This window comes from Suillus plorans (genome assembly GCF_016647745.1).
Source record: "Suillus plorans strain S12 chromosome Unknown HD556scaffold_89, whole genome shotgun sequence".
Taxonomy (NCBI): Eukaryota; Fungi; Basidiomycota; class Agaricomycetes; order Boletales; family Suillaceae; genus Suillus; species Suillus plorans.
In genome coordinates, this window is record NW_024537473.1 from 98,925 (window position 1) to 114,542 (window position 15,618).

The 15,618-nt window shown below is 45.9% G+C and overlaps 6 protein-coding genes across 6 annotated transcripts; 4 read left to right on the forward strand and 2 right to left on the reverse strand.

Annotated features, from left to right (window-relative positions):
- Positions 1-262: 262 nt before the first annotated feature.
- On the reverse strand, positions 263-571 carry HD556DRAFT_1449487 (uncharacterized protein; the record flags this gene model as incomplete). Its single annotated transcript, XM_041307603.1, has 2 exons — positions 263-495; positions 547-571. 2 exons carry the CDS (start codon positions 569-571, stop codon positions 263-265), a joined length of 258 nt encoding a protein of 85 aa, XP_041154101.1.
- A 621-nt stretch (positions 572-1,192) lies between these two features.
- Positions 1,193-2,781, reverse strand: HD556DRAFT_1449488 (monooxygenase; the record flags this gene model as incomplete). The annotated part of the gene is made up of 9 exons (XM_041307604.1): positions 1,193-1,365; positions 1,431-1,857; positions 1,921-1,947; positions 1,987-2,002; positions 2,063-2,072; positions 2,126-2,181; positions 2,238-2,319; positions 2,359-2,560; positions 2,611-2,781. The coding sequence occupies 9 exons, from the start codon at positions 2,779-2,781 to the stop codon at positions 1,193-1,195; spliced, it is 1,164 nt and encodes a 387-aa protein (XP_041154102.1).
- A 2,917-nt stretch (positions 2,782-5,698) lies between these two features.
- On the forward strand, positions 5,699-6,742 carry HD556DRAFT_1313310 (uncharacterized protein; the record flags this gene model as incomplete). The annotated part of the gene is made up of 6 exons (XM_041300775.1): positions 5,699-5,863; positions 6,054-6,219; positions 6,269-6,302; positions 6,381-6,417; positions 6,463-6,610; positions 6,675-6,742. 6 exons carry the CDS (start codon positions 5,699-5,701, stop codon positions 6,740-6,742), a joined length of 618 nt encoding a protein of 205 aa, XP_041154103.1.
- Positions 6,743-10,500: 3,758 nt separating this feature from the next.
- On the forward strand, positions 10,501-12,449 carry HD556DRAFT_1018134 (uncharacterized protein). The gene is made up of 14 exons (XM_041295895.1): positions 10,501-10,665; positions 10,730-10,764; positions 10,815-10,978; positions 11,032-11,146; positions 11,199-11,299; positions 11,349-11,425; positions 11,475-11,482; positions 11,537-11,680; positions 11,731-11,746; positions 11,798-11,840; positions 11,894-11,902; positions 11,957-11,994; positions 12,047-12,279; positions 12,329-12,449. Exons 1-13 carry the CDS (start codon positions 10,634-10,636, stop codon positions 12,192-12,194), a joined length of 930 nt encoding a protein of 309 aa, XP_041154104.1. The 5' UTR covers positions 10,501-10,633; the 3' UTR covers positions 12,195-12,279; positions 12,329-12,449.
- Positions 12,450-12,938: 489 nt separating this feature from the next.
- Positions 12,939-13,349, forward strand: HD556DRAFT_1413903 (uncharacterized protein; the record flags this gene model as incomplete). The annotated part of the gene is made up of 2 exons (XM_041304259.1): positions 12,939-13,269; positions 13,323-13,349. A coding segment is annotated over exon 1 (263 nt), but the record flags the coding sequence as incomplete, so codon positions are not given.
- HD556DRAFT_1413908 (uncharacterized protein) lies at positions 13,224-14,364 on the forward strand (the record flags this gene model as incomplete). The annotated part of the gene is made up of 7 exons (XM_041304260.1): positions 13,224-13,269; positions 13,323-13,420; positions 13,476-13,556; positions 13,683-13,818; positions 13,915-13,976; positions 14,093-14,130; positions 14,181-14,364. The coding sequence occupies 7 exons, from the start codon at positions 13,224-13,226 to the stop codon at positions 14,326-14,328; spliced, it is 609 nt and encodes a 202-aa protein (XP_041154106.1). The 3' UTR covers positions 14,329-14,364.
- Between the last annotated feature and the right edge of the window lie 1,254 nt (positions 14,365-15,618).

Below are 15,618 nucleotides of genomic sequence, written 5' to 3' on the forward strand. Positions count from 1 at the left end.
GCAAAGAGCGATTTATTTAATGACAACGACGAGTTTTGTAGCCTGAATGTTGCGTTTGCGAAACGCTGTCTGAGATAGCCTTAGACAATTGTAGGTACAAGCTGGTAGCTTTGCTTGAGCTTTGCGTATATTTACGTCTACTATTTCGGTAGATTTCCGAGTTCGACTAAAATCTTCGAATACATACCAGCTTCTGGCAGAATTTCTCTTGAAGTCAACAGCGAAACAACTTGCATGACCACATATCAATACAGTTCTCGGATCATAAAGCCAGCCGTCCGAACGCTGAACGCGTACGCGTGAATGCTTCATCGATGTCTTCCTGCTTTGTGACGTCGACTTTGAGTACGAGGAGCTTGTCTGCTGGGTATCGGGCTGCAAGATCGGATAGGACTTGTGGTTTGCGGAGGGTTGCTACTACGATGTCTCCTTTGTCGAGGGTGTCGAGGGCATACTCTGTCATGAGTCTTCCAAATCCCGAGGACGTCCCCGTTACTGTACGTGATGCTTAGTATCAGCTGGCATGTGAGTGGTAACAGGGCTTACTGAACCAGACTTTGGGAGAGGACATTGCACGAATTGATGATCTTTTTTTTCCTTGCTGTGGCTTTTATTGCCATTCCTCGTGCGCCAGGGACCCATCGCAATCGTTTTCATATCAAAAAAGGAGAAGACACTACTAGTACTGTCAGCTAGAGCTAACAGATTAGAAGCTCTGCGCCACAACTTGGATATGTATGTCACTTCAATGTCACTTGAGCACTTCAATATTTAGTACTCAAATGCTATAAGTGATAACCAGACAATATAGTTACTCCACTGAGTGTCGGCGCTGTCGTGTCTTCATTCGTGGTTCCATTGTATCGGATCGGTTTCTGTACGAAGCTAGAACAAGATCTCAGCGGGACGTCACGTGTGCCAATAGACGATGCTGAGATGAAGCTACGTGGAGGAAAAACATGTAAGTAGGAAGTCCGAGACGAAGGAAGTAGTACTACCGGTGAGCATCAGTACTGGTGAGAACGACATATGCATATATATGGTGTGGAAGGCGCCAAGATGTGATAAGAATTAGAAAAAGGTAAAGAAGCTCCGCCTCCGGAGTTGGTAGCGTATCGTCAACAATCGTGAACATTTTCGAATGAGGTATACAGGAATCAGTTGTACTTATAAAGTCAAAGGCCAAAAATGATTAATAAACGTCGAGGCCACGTATCTTCTTCACGCCATGAACTATCGCCCCAATCACTCCGTCCGGCCGTATCACAAACACTTTCGTCTGTCCAACTTCCACGAGGTAAGCCGAATAAGCATAGCCCTCTCGATCAACAAGAATGAGGCCAACAGGAGATGCGACAGGCGTCACTGATGCCGATGATGGCAGAACGACTGCCGATGTACGACACTTTTGTCGTATGCCTCCAGTGCACCCAATATCGGGGCAGCATCAGCGAGACTCAGTGCAAATACAAGTATTGCGTGGTACCAGGGTCTGTACAAACCAAAAAGCGTTGTCGCATCAGGCTCTACGCGCACCACCTGCAGTATATTGGATGCATCAGGTACCCCGTCCCCAGCCTCCAGATTCCCCTCGTCAAGCACCCCATATGCGTCGATAGGCTTCGCTGAAGCCACAAATTCATCGAGTACGATGGTGCTGAATCGGCACTTGATGCCAAGCATGTAAAGGATGTGACTTCGTCCGGCTGATATATCCCCAGACGTTATTGTCCTATCGAGAATCGAGGTGGTAACCTCGAGCGTCTCTGAGATCACAGGAAGACGCTCGGCACTGTATGTCTCGAGAAGAGATTTGTTAGCGATCCCTAAATTTCTGAACAAGCGCAAGTTTTCATCCTAGATTGAACTGGTGTAGGGCGCGGTCAGTTGTAACATACATGCTACATCTACCTGGCTTACTGCATCTTGTACACCTGAATCGAGTCCCTGTTCATGGACAAATGAATGACAATGGATCAACCATACCTGACCACCCGTTGGGCTGTAGATACTTGAATATGTTAGCAGCAGTTTGTGAGAAGACAGTCAAAGATAGACATACTGAGCAGCATCTAAGACGACATGCATGAGCACCCTCACAGACATGTTAAACAGAATCACATACCGCCCGCAACGAACACTCGACCCTCGCCAAACTTATTCACCATCCGCATATTAGCCCTGGAATGAACCGATGGGTGTGCATCAACAAAGATAGATAGAAACACAAAGTGCACCGGAAGTCGCCCATCCAGACCATCTTGTTGTGATCTCTGTTGGTATTAGCAACGCGATGGTCTCGAAGACAAGCTCTTCGCTCTGAGCAATCTTCGTTAGGTCAAATTCGCGGCCCCTCACTTTTAGCACCATCAGCGCCGATGATCCACTTGGTGTCAAAGCTTTCTGATATGCCGTTTTTTGCTAGAATAGCAGTGACACCCTCATCGGACTGTTCGAATGAGCGCAGCTCGGTGCCCATCTCAACAGAACAAGAGAACTTCTCCAGATGGCGTCGCAGAATCACATCTAGGAGCTGTTGGCCCATCAATTTTGAGACTTGCTAAAAATCGAATCAGCATGAAGGTTTGATCAGGTGACGGTGTTACGCACAAATGGTATTGCTGGAGTAGGTTCCACATGCGGGACTATCGATAAGTCTTGCAGAGGTTCCAACGTCCCAGGCTTGTATGAACGGACGAGAAGGGCTGATTTTCCCAGACTATTAACTTCTGAAATGTCCAGGAAGTTGTAGAGTCCGAGGGAGCGTGGCACATAGAGCATGTATTCAATGAGACCACGAGACGGTGTGACATGTGGATGTGCGACAAACCCATATCCCAGAACCACGCTGTCCAATGCGAGGGTGGAGGTCTTTATCGATGATGCGAACTGAGATACCGTTTTGGAAGAGCGTCAACGCTGCTACCAGACCCACTGGCCCAGCGCCAACCTAATGGCAAAGAATTCAACTGAAGTACAAACATGTGACATAAGCAGGTCACTTACGACTAGCTCGATACACTGGCAGGAAGATTAGTTGGTTTGAATTCCAAGGGTTTGGATCAGCAGGTCCTTATAACATGGGGACGGGGCCGAAGGCTGCGGTGATGACATGTCGTTTAGCTTGCGTATGACTACCATATGATAATATCCTTACAAAACAACTTACCTATTGACCACGATTCAAGTCATTCGACGTGACTTCGAGGCATGTAACACCTAGGATGAGCACGGATTCTCTGTATTGTGAAATAGTGATTAGAATGGCACAGTAGAAATGTGGCGTTAGGATGGGACCCCACGCGTGGAAGAGTCGACGCAAGACCTGATGGGTCAGAGCTTCCACGCATGAGAGAGTAGAAGCAATGTTGTGAGGAGAAGTTGCACAGGCCCGATGGGGTAGAGCTTCCCAGTAAGCAAGTCATATTCGACACTACCACCTGGTAAGCTTTAACTAACCGGACATAGACGGGCAGCGAGATTGGCAGGAGTCGGATTAGGCTGATTGCAGAGAACTTGATACCGTTTCATCGTTAGACCGATCACCGTCAACGAAGTTGGTCATCCATGGTATGTCGTGGTGCGGATGTGTGCGGCGTGAAATGAGCCCAGGGTATCATGAACTTGAAGAAAAAGGGAGGAAAACAACAATACGGTGGGTAAGTGAAATTGATACCGCATTGACAATTCGGAGTCAGCTCATTGCCACTGAATGTCACCTCAAAGATTACTGCACACAGCTACCACGCCTGATTTTCATTTTTCTTCTGACCCATACATGGCTGACAAGTCCTACCAGTAACCAGTGACAACTTGAAGTTGTTTCTTGGCCACTATCCCTGCACTCTGCTCAGAAACGGCCAAGCTCCAAGAGCGTTCAGCAATATTGGATGATGCAAACCTTTCGTTATTTTGCCTCAACGATTATCCTTGCTGCAATCACCGCGGTCCGCTGGCTCGATTTTAATATCAACAACTCGATGCGCCTTGCCAAGGAGACGAATTTCATTATCAGAGCTGCACATATTCTCGGTATAAAACATTCTCCAAGTATAATCTCACCACTGACGAGAACAGGGATAAAACGAACGTGGTTGAATTGAAAAGGCCTCAGACGAGCACTTCCTGTTGCAGTGAGTAGTCCTCTGACGGTACACTGTGTGCATTTCATTGAACGAATGTATAACAGCTCTTCTAATACTTTGTCATAGCAACTTCGCACATCGCACAATCAAACTTTCCGTCGGTGTGTGATGATCTTCCTAGCATGATCGTATCACAGGCTGATGCATAGTTATACCAGATACCATGAAAGTCGCTCAAACCGTTTTCCTCACAATTCTCGTCGCTTTCAATGTCGCCAGTGCCACTACAGTGCCGGCAATTTATTCTCGACAATGGTCAGACTGTATTGGCCCGTGCCAGTCTACAGCGCCTTCGAACTGTGGTTCAGGAATGATGGCTAAGAATACAAGCCCTGGGTGCTGGATGTGCTGCGCACCTAGCTCCTTGGCGTAAGCGACTTTCGAACTGCTCGACAGGGACGGCATCTTACCATTGGGGCCCTACGTACTGGTTGAGCTGTAACTACACCATAAGAAGTAAGTTGAACTCGGTCATTTTTGCTCTCAAATGAATCATGTACCGCCTCAAAAAGGATTGAGACATGGCTTCTAGCCCTACAAGATTATTTCTAGCAAGTACTCCGAATCTCTACGTATACAGGATAATCTACACAGTACGTAGTGGTTTGTATTTTCATATCACCGAATACTAAATCTCTTTCGTGCGATTGAGTCAGTCTTAACTTCGTGGCTGATAGCTATTCCGAGTCTTCTCCATGTCTTTCCTTCATAATCGGTTGCTAGTAAAAGCTAGAACCACCAGTTGGGGACACCTTCAAACGACCAACTCTGTTCCCCAAAGGTCGTCAGTACAACTTCGCCCTGTCCCTTTTCCGCTTTCCGATTCAAGCACGCCTGTCTTTCCTTGCGCTCCTTATTTGCGATTTGCTGTCGCAAGCTAGGTGGGCCAAAGACTCGGAAGGCACGGTCGCGGCCGCTATTAGAAGGCTCTAATATCCCCCCGATAATACATATTCCGGTCTGAGGTGGCATTTTACGTGTGGCGTGAGGTGGATCTCAATATTGTGATCATCATGCTCTACCGCAACAGACGCGAAACTCAAGCTTTCTCCAACTTTCTGTACTTCGAGACTGTACATGGACATGTGCAGTATACCCTGAGGGTCAACATGAGACAAGAGTTCAGCATGTGGCGTAACGCCAAAGATATCACTTGGCTGCCAGCCAAAGCCACTAGGCAGCCACGAGACGCCAAGACCGGGTTCATCCCTTTCGTAGATTTTTGGATATCAACGACTTGATGCGTCTTGCCAAGGAGACGAATTTCATATTCTCGGTATAAAGCTTCTCCGAGTATAGTCTCACCACTGACGAGAACAGGTATAAAACGAACGTGGTTGAGTTGAAAAGGCCTCAGACAAGCATTTCCTGTTGCAGTGAGTAGTCCTCTTACGATACACTATGTGCATTTCATTGAACGAATGTATAACAGCTCTTCTGATACTTTGTCATAGTAACTTCGCGCACATCGCACAATCAAATTCTCCATCGGTGTGTGGTTTTCCTATAAGCATGATCGTATCACAGGCTGATACATAGTTATACCAGATACCATGAAAGTCTCTCAAATCGTTTTCCTCGCAATTCTTGTCGGTTCCAATGTCGCCAGTGCCGCTACAGTGCCGACAATTTCTTCTCGACAAGTACAATGGACCTGTGTTGACACGTGCCAGTCTACACCGCCTACGGACTGTAAGAAACCCAAGAAGCCTACGAATGTAAGCCCTGGGTGCTGGATGTGCTGCTCATTTGGTCGCTCCTTGGTGTAAACGACTTGCGAACTGCTCGACAGGGACGGTGTCTTACCATTGGGGTCCTACGTACTTGTTGAGCTGTAACTACACCATAAGAAGTAGGTTGAACTCGGTCATCTTTGCTCTCAAATGAGTCATACCGTCTTCAAAAAAGATTGAGACGTGGCTTCGACATTATGGATGTCAGAACATCAGAGATACTGTAGCTATGGGTATCGTGGAATGGCTCGATTTGAATACCAACGACTCGATGCGCCTTGCCAAGGATACGAATTTCATTATCAGAGCTGCACATATTCTCGGTATAAAACTTTCTCCAAGTATAGTCTCACCACTGACGAGAACAGGTATAAAACGAACACGGTTGAGTTGAAAAGGCCTCAGACGAGCACTTCCTCTTGCAGTGAGTAGTCTTCTTACGACACACTATGTGCATTTTATTGAACGAATGCATAACAGCTCTTCTAATACTTTGTCATAGTAACTTCGCGCACATCGCACAATCAAACTTTCTGTCGGTGTGCGGTTTTCCTAGCATGATCGTATCACAGGCTGATGCATAGTCACCAGATGCCATGAAAGTTGCTCAAATCGTTGCCCTCACAATTCTTGTCGGTTCCAATGTCGCCAGTGCCGCTACAGTGCCTACAATTTCTTCTCGACAATGGGATTACTGTGATGGCCCGTGCATATCTAAACCGCCTTCGAACTGTAAGTCAGGGATGACGCCTGGGCATATAAACGGCCAGTGCTGGATGTGCTGCTTAACTAGTAGCTAAACGACTTTCTTACCGTTGGAACCCTACGTACTGGTTGAGCTGTAACAACATCATAAGAACTTAAAGTAGGTTGAACTCGGTCATCTTTGCTCTCGAATGAGTCATATACCATCTTCAAAAAAGATTGAGACGTGGCTTCGACATTATGGATGTCAGAACATCAGAGATACTGTAGCTATGAGTATCGTGGAATGGCTTGATTTGAATATCAACGACTCGATGTGCCTTGCCAAGGAGACGAATTTCATTATCAGAGCTGCACATATTCTCGGTATAAAACATTCTCCGAGTATAGTCTCACCACTGACGAGAACAGGTATAAAACGAATGCGGTCGGGTTGAAAAGGCCTCGTACGAGCACTTCCTCTTGCAGTGAGTAGTCCTCTTACGATACGCTATGCATTTTATTGAACGAATATATAACTAGTAGCTCTTCTAATACTTTATCATAGTAACTTCGCGCACATCGCACAATCAAACTTTCCGTCGGTGTGTGATTTTCCAGGATTTTCCTAGCAGTGATCGTATCACAGGCTGATGCATAGTTATACCAGATACCATGAAAGTCGCTCAAATCGTTTTCCTCACAATTTTTGTCGCTTCCAATGTCGCCAGTGCCACTACAGTGCCGATAATTTCTTCTCGACAGGAGGAAGCCTGTGAGGGCCCGTGCGCATCTAAACCGCCTTCGAGCTGTGACACAGGGTCGCCTAAGCATGCGGGCTCGTGCTGGATGTGCTGCTGGTAGCTAAACGACTTTCGAACTGCCCGACAGGGACGGTGTCTTACTATTGGGGCCCTGCGTACTGGTTGAGCTGTAACTACATCATAAGAAGTAGGTTGAACTCAGTCATCTTTGCTCTCAATCAATACAAGCAAAATATGAGTCATATACCGTCTTCCAAAAAGATCGAGACATAACTTCAATGTTCACGACATGATGGATGTCAGAACATTACATAAAGATACTGTAGCTATGAGTATCGGGCCCTGCTGGATAATACTTGCACAGGGCACTTTCTCTAGGTATATAAGTCATGTCACGTCGTTATGCCGATTTACGACAGGAGATCACGATTGTATCATTAGCGAATCGTCTGAGCGCAGTAGCTGAGAAGGCGTTGTTCTTCGACTGCCTACGCACTCATGTACGGGGACCAAGCTGGTGGTAGTAGAGATCGAAGAGGTGACTCAATGATTGTAATTTGTGGTTTCAAACTACTGATGTTCCTGATGACCGTGTAGTCTTCCCTTTGCAGATCTACGATATTTCCGTTTCCAGACGTAGTTGGAAGTGCATCATTGGACCACTTGGCACAGCGGCCTTCTTCCGCTTCAGATTTTTGGATCTTGAGCTTTCACAATAAGTTGACAATGGCAATTTTCGATATATACCACCATCTAGTGGGGCTGTGACACGTCTGAGTGGACCAGTGCAGAGCCTGGAGAGAACTCGGAGTCGAGGTGCAATGTTCAAGCGTACAACGAGCCTGTAAAACTCGTGAGTACTCTAATCACATTCTATGTATTTAAGTATTTGAGAATTTCCTTATTCCAAGATCTCTATCGCTCGAGTGGCGGTAAAATTTGTTCAAAAGCTCAACACAAAACTAGTGGTAATCCGTATGTCGTGCCATCAGCTATCTTCTGCACCAATGCTGATTGAAGTAGAAACACGACTCACCGTAGTTCACTGTCGCGACATGGCACTCACTCGTCTGGCATACACATCAAGATGGGCTACCGCGCCGGTGAGTCATGTGTTTAAATCCAAGGCACAAAATACTTATACTCACATCTGTGCCTATAGCGCCCTGGATCTTACATGTCTGCCCAGCGCAGCAATTTTTGTACGCGCAAAGTTCAGGACAACCTCCGGTACTATCAATGTTGGTGGGACTGGCAGATACTAATGCTATCAAAGCGGAAGCAACAGCAATGACAGAGGATAGATGCATTGTTTGAGGACTCGGATGTGATATAGGTTCAAATTGATCTGAATGAGACAGTAGGAAGACAGTATTTTTATACTGTGCTGAATATTGTTCTTCATGGTCCGGGTGACGCAGGAATTCGAGGTTCCTTTTCGAACATGTGGCAACTAGATAAAAAGAAGTGCGGGAGTTTCTTTTCAACAAATTCGATTGAAGGTGCCAAGGCGTTGATTAACACGTGGATCTAGATGATACCAATTGGATATTATTCAAACATCATTAGTAGGCCGATCACCGTGATCAATGAAGTTGGTCGTCCCGTCATTATCCACGGGCCATGCACCATTGCCCGTATGTCTTGTGGTGGGATGTGCGCATCGAGAAATGAGCAGGGCCATGATAAGCCTGAAGGAAAAGAGTGCGCACTTGGATACAGCTCTGTACGGAACAACAGAACATTATAGTTTCAAACTACTGATGTTCCTTATGACCGTGTAGTCTTCCCTTTGCAGATCTACGATATTTTCATTTCCATCCATCCATAGTCGAAAGTACATGGATCACTCACAGCGGCCTACTTCCATATCATATTTGTGGACCTTGAGCTTTCGTAGTTTGACAATGACAACTTTCGATACATACCACCATCTAGTGGGGCCGTGATACATCCCAGCTGGCCAGTGCAGCGCCTATGAGGGGAGAACTCGCAGTCGTGGTGCCAATGTTCAAGCGTACGGCGAGACTGCAAAACTCATAAGTACTTCAGTCACATTCTAGGTATTCAAGTATTTTCTCTATTCCAAGATCTCTATTCCTCGAACGGCAGTGAAATTTGTTCGAAAGCAAGGTATCGATCAACTCAACATCAAACTAGTAGTAATTCGTATGTCGTGCCATCAGCCATCTTCTGCACCGATGCTGATTGAAGTAGAAATACGACTCACTGTCACGACATGGCACCCATTTGTCCGACACACACACCCAATTGACAAGGATATCACCAGAGGGAATCTAGCCACATTTACTGGTTGGTGAGTGATTGATGCGATAAACAAGAATCGATTTTGAATAAGATACCTAGCATGTCCGTCACTCTCGTCTCTCGACCAGTGGTGCTTCACCTGCACAAATCCACGGATGGCGGAATTTTTTCCACTGCCATCCGGAACGATGGCTCCAGCCCCAGTGTCTTTACCACCAAACTCGATGTCAAATTCTCTTCTCTTCAAGCTGATTCTGGCTGATTGGATCCTGTTCCTGGTTGCGAAATTTCTTCACTTTTAGTTAGCGTGTTGTAATTTTACAGACGATATGCAGAAGAGTTTGTTCTGATGATTACCATGGATATCTTGCTGATTCCCAGCTGGCACCTAACAGTGCAACACGGTGAATGCATCGAGGTTCGAGGCCCATCAGTGGACCTGTGCACACTGCAACTAGCGGAGTGATGTACGATCGGAACTTACCGAAAAATGACATGTTCGCTTCCCCAGAATTTTACCTTTCTATCCTAGCTAGGGTATAAGGAATTGTGGTCATTCTCAACAGAACATACGGCCGGTGAACGTAGCTGGACAAGGCGTATATATGCCACAATCCGATTCCGAATTCCCGACTGCCGACCAGTGTACTAGTGCTGCACCGCGTTTCCAGTGTCCAGCTAGTCTAGGCCCAAGTATTACCGAAACAGTCGATTTTGTCCCGCTGGCCTTGGGCCTCGATCGATCACTATGGTGGCGCAGCGTAAGGGCCTGAGGAATCAGTAAATGGACTAGTAACGTGGAACATCGCCCTCTACTAGTATGTACTGCTTTCGACTCTCAACTCGCAAGGCTTTGCCCATTGCCGCTCAGCGTGATTGCCCTTGCCGGGTACAGTGGATCACTGATGTGATGATTGGTATTTGTGGAGGAGAGTGAAACACGCGGGCTATATGATATAACACCAGGATCAAACCGTCAACGTTCCGGTCAATCTCAAGTCTCAACACCCCTTCTTCCTCTTATGATATCGTCTTTCTAATGTATCCCATTGAATTAGAAGCGCAGCAGGCGTGAGTGATAAACCCATTGATTTGCTGTGTATGCTGATTGCGAACCAACATTACAATTTGCCAGGTTGGTGCAATTTTACACCCTTTTCGTGGCATTTAGTACTGCGACTTTTCATTTTGATTCTCAAGACGATAACTCAATATTTTAGGTATCCTGCTATACGACCACATGGCAACCCTCCCAGAAGAAATCATGTTTATCTGGCGTCGTCCAAAAGCAATGTCTGCAGTGTTATTTCTCGCCAATCGCTATGTCGCCGTGCTCAGTAACATCCTTGTCCTGATGAGCGCTTTCCTACCCGTTTCAACTGAGGTTCTACAATGTTGTGTGTGTATTCGACTGACAGGCTCACTGTATCTCTACAGAGGTTTCAACTTTGCTTCTTCAATATCTACTATTTTACTCAATCAAGACTTAGCTGTTGGAAATATGCGATGGCCGTACATGTGTTACGTGTTTTCCAACAACTCTTCATTTGCTGTGAGTTCAAAGTTTATTGCGAGAGAGTGCGCTGAAGTTTTCGAATTTTCAGTCATATTGACTCTTCGCACTTATGCTCTCTACGGGTACCGCAGGCGCCTACTTGTATGGATGGGGATTATCGGCTTTACTCTTGTGGCAGGAATGATCTCAGTACGTATTTGCGAAGAATTTGAAACTTTAGAGTCTGCTGAAGTTTTAGGTGAGAGCTCTTAGATATGTCTCGGTAAATAGTGCGATCGGCGGCGGCGGCTGCTATGAAACATACCCAACAACAACGTATGTCATTCCCTTCGTCGTTCCGCACGCCTACTGAAAGTCCTGCCAGATCTATCCGTCAGTGCATTCTAAGTCACATCATGATGGTGCTAAGGAATTGTCTAATCGCAGGTTCTGGGATCGTTTGGATCATAATGTTTATCTATGAATTACTCATCTTCATCCTCACAGTCTTCAGGACTTGGAGAACTAGGGGGGTGCCGCGTTTCTCCCTCATATCCAGGAGAGATATCCTTGATGTCATATTCCACGATGGTATTTTTTTGCCGCACCGGTATTGTAAACACTGAACTAACCGAGCACAGGTGTAATGTACTTTGCGTGAGAGTGCTAGCGAAACTATGCGAATGAAGCTGATCCGCTTTCTCTTAGAGGGGTGACATTAGTCAATTTACCCAACATTCTGACGTACTTTGTAAGTCCACGAATGAAATATTGGTTTAGTCGCACACTCACATCATAATTTAGTGTGGTCCAGTGAGCACACCCGCATGTTTTCACCAGGTTGACTATTTCCTAACGATTTGCAAGGATATCATCAGAGGCTGCCTGGGTCCATTTACTACTTGGTGGGCGGTTCAATTGCTATAAGCACGGAACGATCCTAAGCATGACCCTTAGCATGTCTGCCACTCTTATCTCTCGCCTGATGCTCAACCTGCACGGGTGTGTTGACACTGGCATTTTTTCTACCCCTGCCGAGACCAGCCCCGATATTCTTACCACCAGGGTCGACGTAGAGTTTGCGGTTTCCTCGGCTCATTGGTAGGCTGGTACTGGATTCCGTTTATGGATGCGAAGTGTCGTTGGAAGTTAAGAAGTGCTCTTCGAGTCTTTTTCTTGAACGCAGCATGGTATGCGGGCTCGATATCTATGTAGAAACGACTCATTTACTGTGTGTAGTGACTTGTTACCATTCCGAAGTAGATTGGTTCCCAACAGGGCCGAGTCCCTGAACATGTCAATTACTGGTCACTGGCTAAGAACTCAACCTTTTCTTGATTTGACCACTAACCGTACGTTCTACACCTTGTCACAGAGTATCCTTGCCTTAATCCTCGCTGTATGAATATTACTCTATCAGAAGGTTATGGGCAGCTGACTGGGGCTCTCTACAGCGAGGATCAGGACGAGGATAAGTATTCTGTGGAACGTCCGCGGTAGTGACCAAATCAGGTGTAGTGTCCACGTATTACGGTCGTTTACGGAAGGACAACCGTGAGATTGACAATGGGTCAATTCAGGTCTGAATCAACCAGGCGTTATAACACCAATGTCAAAATTTTCCAGTCGATATCGAGTCTCAACACCCCTTCCTCCTATGATATCATATTCCTGATGCATACTACTGACTTGAAAGCGCAGCAGGTGTGAGTAATAAACGTATTGATTTATTATGTATGCTGATCGCGCACTGACGTTGCCAGGTTAGTGCACTTATACACCTTTTTGGTGGCAATTAGTACTGCGACTTTTCATTTTGATTCTCAGGATGATAACTGAATATTTTAGGTATCCTGCTATACGATCACATGGCAACCCTCCCAGAAGAAATCATGTTTATCTGGCGTCGTCCAAAATCAATGTCTGCAGTGTTATTTCTCGTCAATCGCTATGTCGCCGTGCTCGGTAATATCTTTGTCCTAATGAGTGCTTTCCTACCCGTTTCAACTGAGGTTTTACAATGCTGTATATGTATTCGACTGACAGGCTCACTGTATCTCTACAGAGGTTTCAAGTTTACTTCTTCAATATCTACTATTTTGCTCATCAAGGACTTAGCTGTTGGAAATATGTGATGGTCATACACGTGTTACGTGTTTTCCAACAAATCTTCATTTGCCGTGAGTTAGAAGTTTGTTGCGAGAGAGATACGCTGAAGTTTTCGAATTTTCAGTCACATTGACTCTTCGCACTTATGCTCTCTACGGCCGCAACAGGCGCCTGCTTAAATGGATGCTAATCATGGGCGCTGTTTTTATAGCAGCATCGGCGGTACGCGTTCATGAAAGATTTTAGACTTCAAGCTTCAAGTCTGCTGAACTTTTAGGTGGGAGCTTTTAGACTTAATTTAACAGGAAGTGCGATCGACAACGGCCACTGCCATGAAATATACACAACACCAACGTATGTCATTCCCTTCATCATTTCACATCCCTGCTCAAAAGTCCTGCCAGATCTTTGCGTCAGTGCATTCTAAGTCACATCTAGGTGTAAATTGATGGCGCTACGGAATCGTCCAATTGCAGATCATGAGATGACATGGGTGACAATGTTTATCTACGAATTGCTCATCTTTGCCCTCACAGTCTTCGGGACTTTGAAAGATAGGGGATCGCCGCGGTTCTACCTAATATCTAGGAGAGATATCCTTGGTGTCATATTCCAAGATGGTATTTTCGTCGCACCAGTATTGTAAACACTGAACCAACCGAGCACAGGTGTGATGTACTTCGCGTGAGAGTACTAGCGAAACTATGCGAGTGAAGCTGATCCGCTTTCTCTTAGAGGGATGGCATTAGTCAATTTACCCAACATTCTGACGTACTTCGTAAGTCAACGAATAAACTATTAATTCAATCGCACACTCACCATAATTTAGTGCGGTCCAGTGAGCACACACCCGCATGTTTTCACCAGGTTGACTGTTCTCTGACAATTTGCAAGGATATCGCCATAGGCAGCCTGAACGCATTTACTACATGGTGAGTGGTTGATGGGATAGGCACAGAACGACCCTAATTATGAACCTCAGCGTGTCTGTCACTCTCATCTCTCGCCTAATGCTCAACCTGCACGGATGTGTTGACACAGGCATTTTTGCTACCCTTGCTGAGACCAGCTGCCATGTCCTTACCACCGTGGTCGACGTAGAGTTCGTGGATTCCTCTCACGATCCGTAGGCTGGTATTGAATTCTGTTTATGGATTCAAAGTGGCATTGGAAGTTAAAAACTATTCTTTGTCCAGCGTGGTATGCGTGCCAGTGCTCGATAAATGTATACTTGAAACTTTATCTCGTTTATTGTTATCTTTGCCCTAGGATTGTACATAAATAGACCATACGTATACGATGAATTGTTGGCTAATTGGATTATCCATACGTGTTCATCCGTGCGGTGGTGTGCCGGGCGTTTGCGTTTAAGTTTCGCAGCTGTTTGCAATTGGTAAACTCTTACAACGTTTAACCACCATGATAGTAATACACCAGGTTGAGACTCCGTGGTAGGAGGGCTTCCATGACGTCAGGCTGACTCCGAACGCCCCTTTACATAACTCAGTACAAGCCTCAGGCCTCCCCCTGTTAATTTCAGAACATGTCTGAACAAATCCAAAGCCTCGATAGAGCAATGTCTAGCATGCAGGTGCGTCCAGGTGTTGTTCGTTGATATCCCTCTCAGTTTCTCTTGCTCAGCTTGGTGAAGCCAACCAAGACCAACAATGTAATTCTGCACCTACCAAACGGTCCAAACGAAACCGCATTAATATAATTCGTCCACACCCGCAACATAACACTCAGCTCTACGGTTACTGGATATCTGAGGAGTGGCTTTATAAGACAGCTCTCATCTTCCTTGTCGAGCTACATCCCGACAAGTTTTCCCAAACAACACCCATATGCGACATCAGATCAAACACCGTCTATGCCTTCAGAGAAATTCTCCACATCAGTTCGCTGTCGATTGCTTATGCAATTCCATCTCGCAGGCAGATAGTTCCAGAGTAATGCATGATTGACAGTACTAGTACTCTTGTGTTATACATGTGCAGCGACTGGCCAGTCAGCTATCATCACCGCCCTGCTCAGAAAGAGGTTGATCAACTGACTTACCTCATGGGTACAGAGCCGCAGTGGTGGGTAGGTGATGCGAGAATGTTTACGCTGTACTAGGGTGCCATTCAATGCCTATGTTGTACAACCATTTGCGTAGCCCATAGTCACTATCACTCTTTAACTTTGGTTGTTTTCAACACTTGGAGTAGCGCCGAGATGGTCTTGCTCGATAAATACCTCGATATTCAAGTTGACGAGCATCCCTGCGCTCCACTCAGAAATGGCCATATCCTTTCCAAAAGGCTTCGCGCATCGTGAAATGCATCCATCCAACTCAGGGAGTGACTGGTGATGGTCCAAGTTCCGAAGGGCATGGTGAAGACATTCAATCATTGGTGCCTGTTTGAGATATGTGCTTG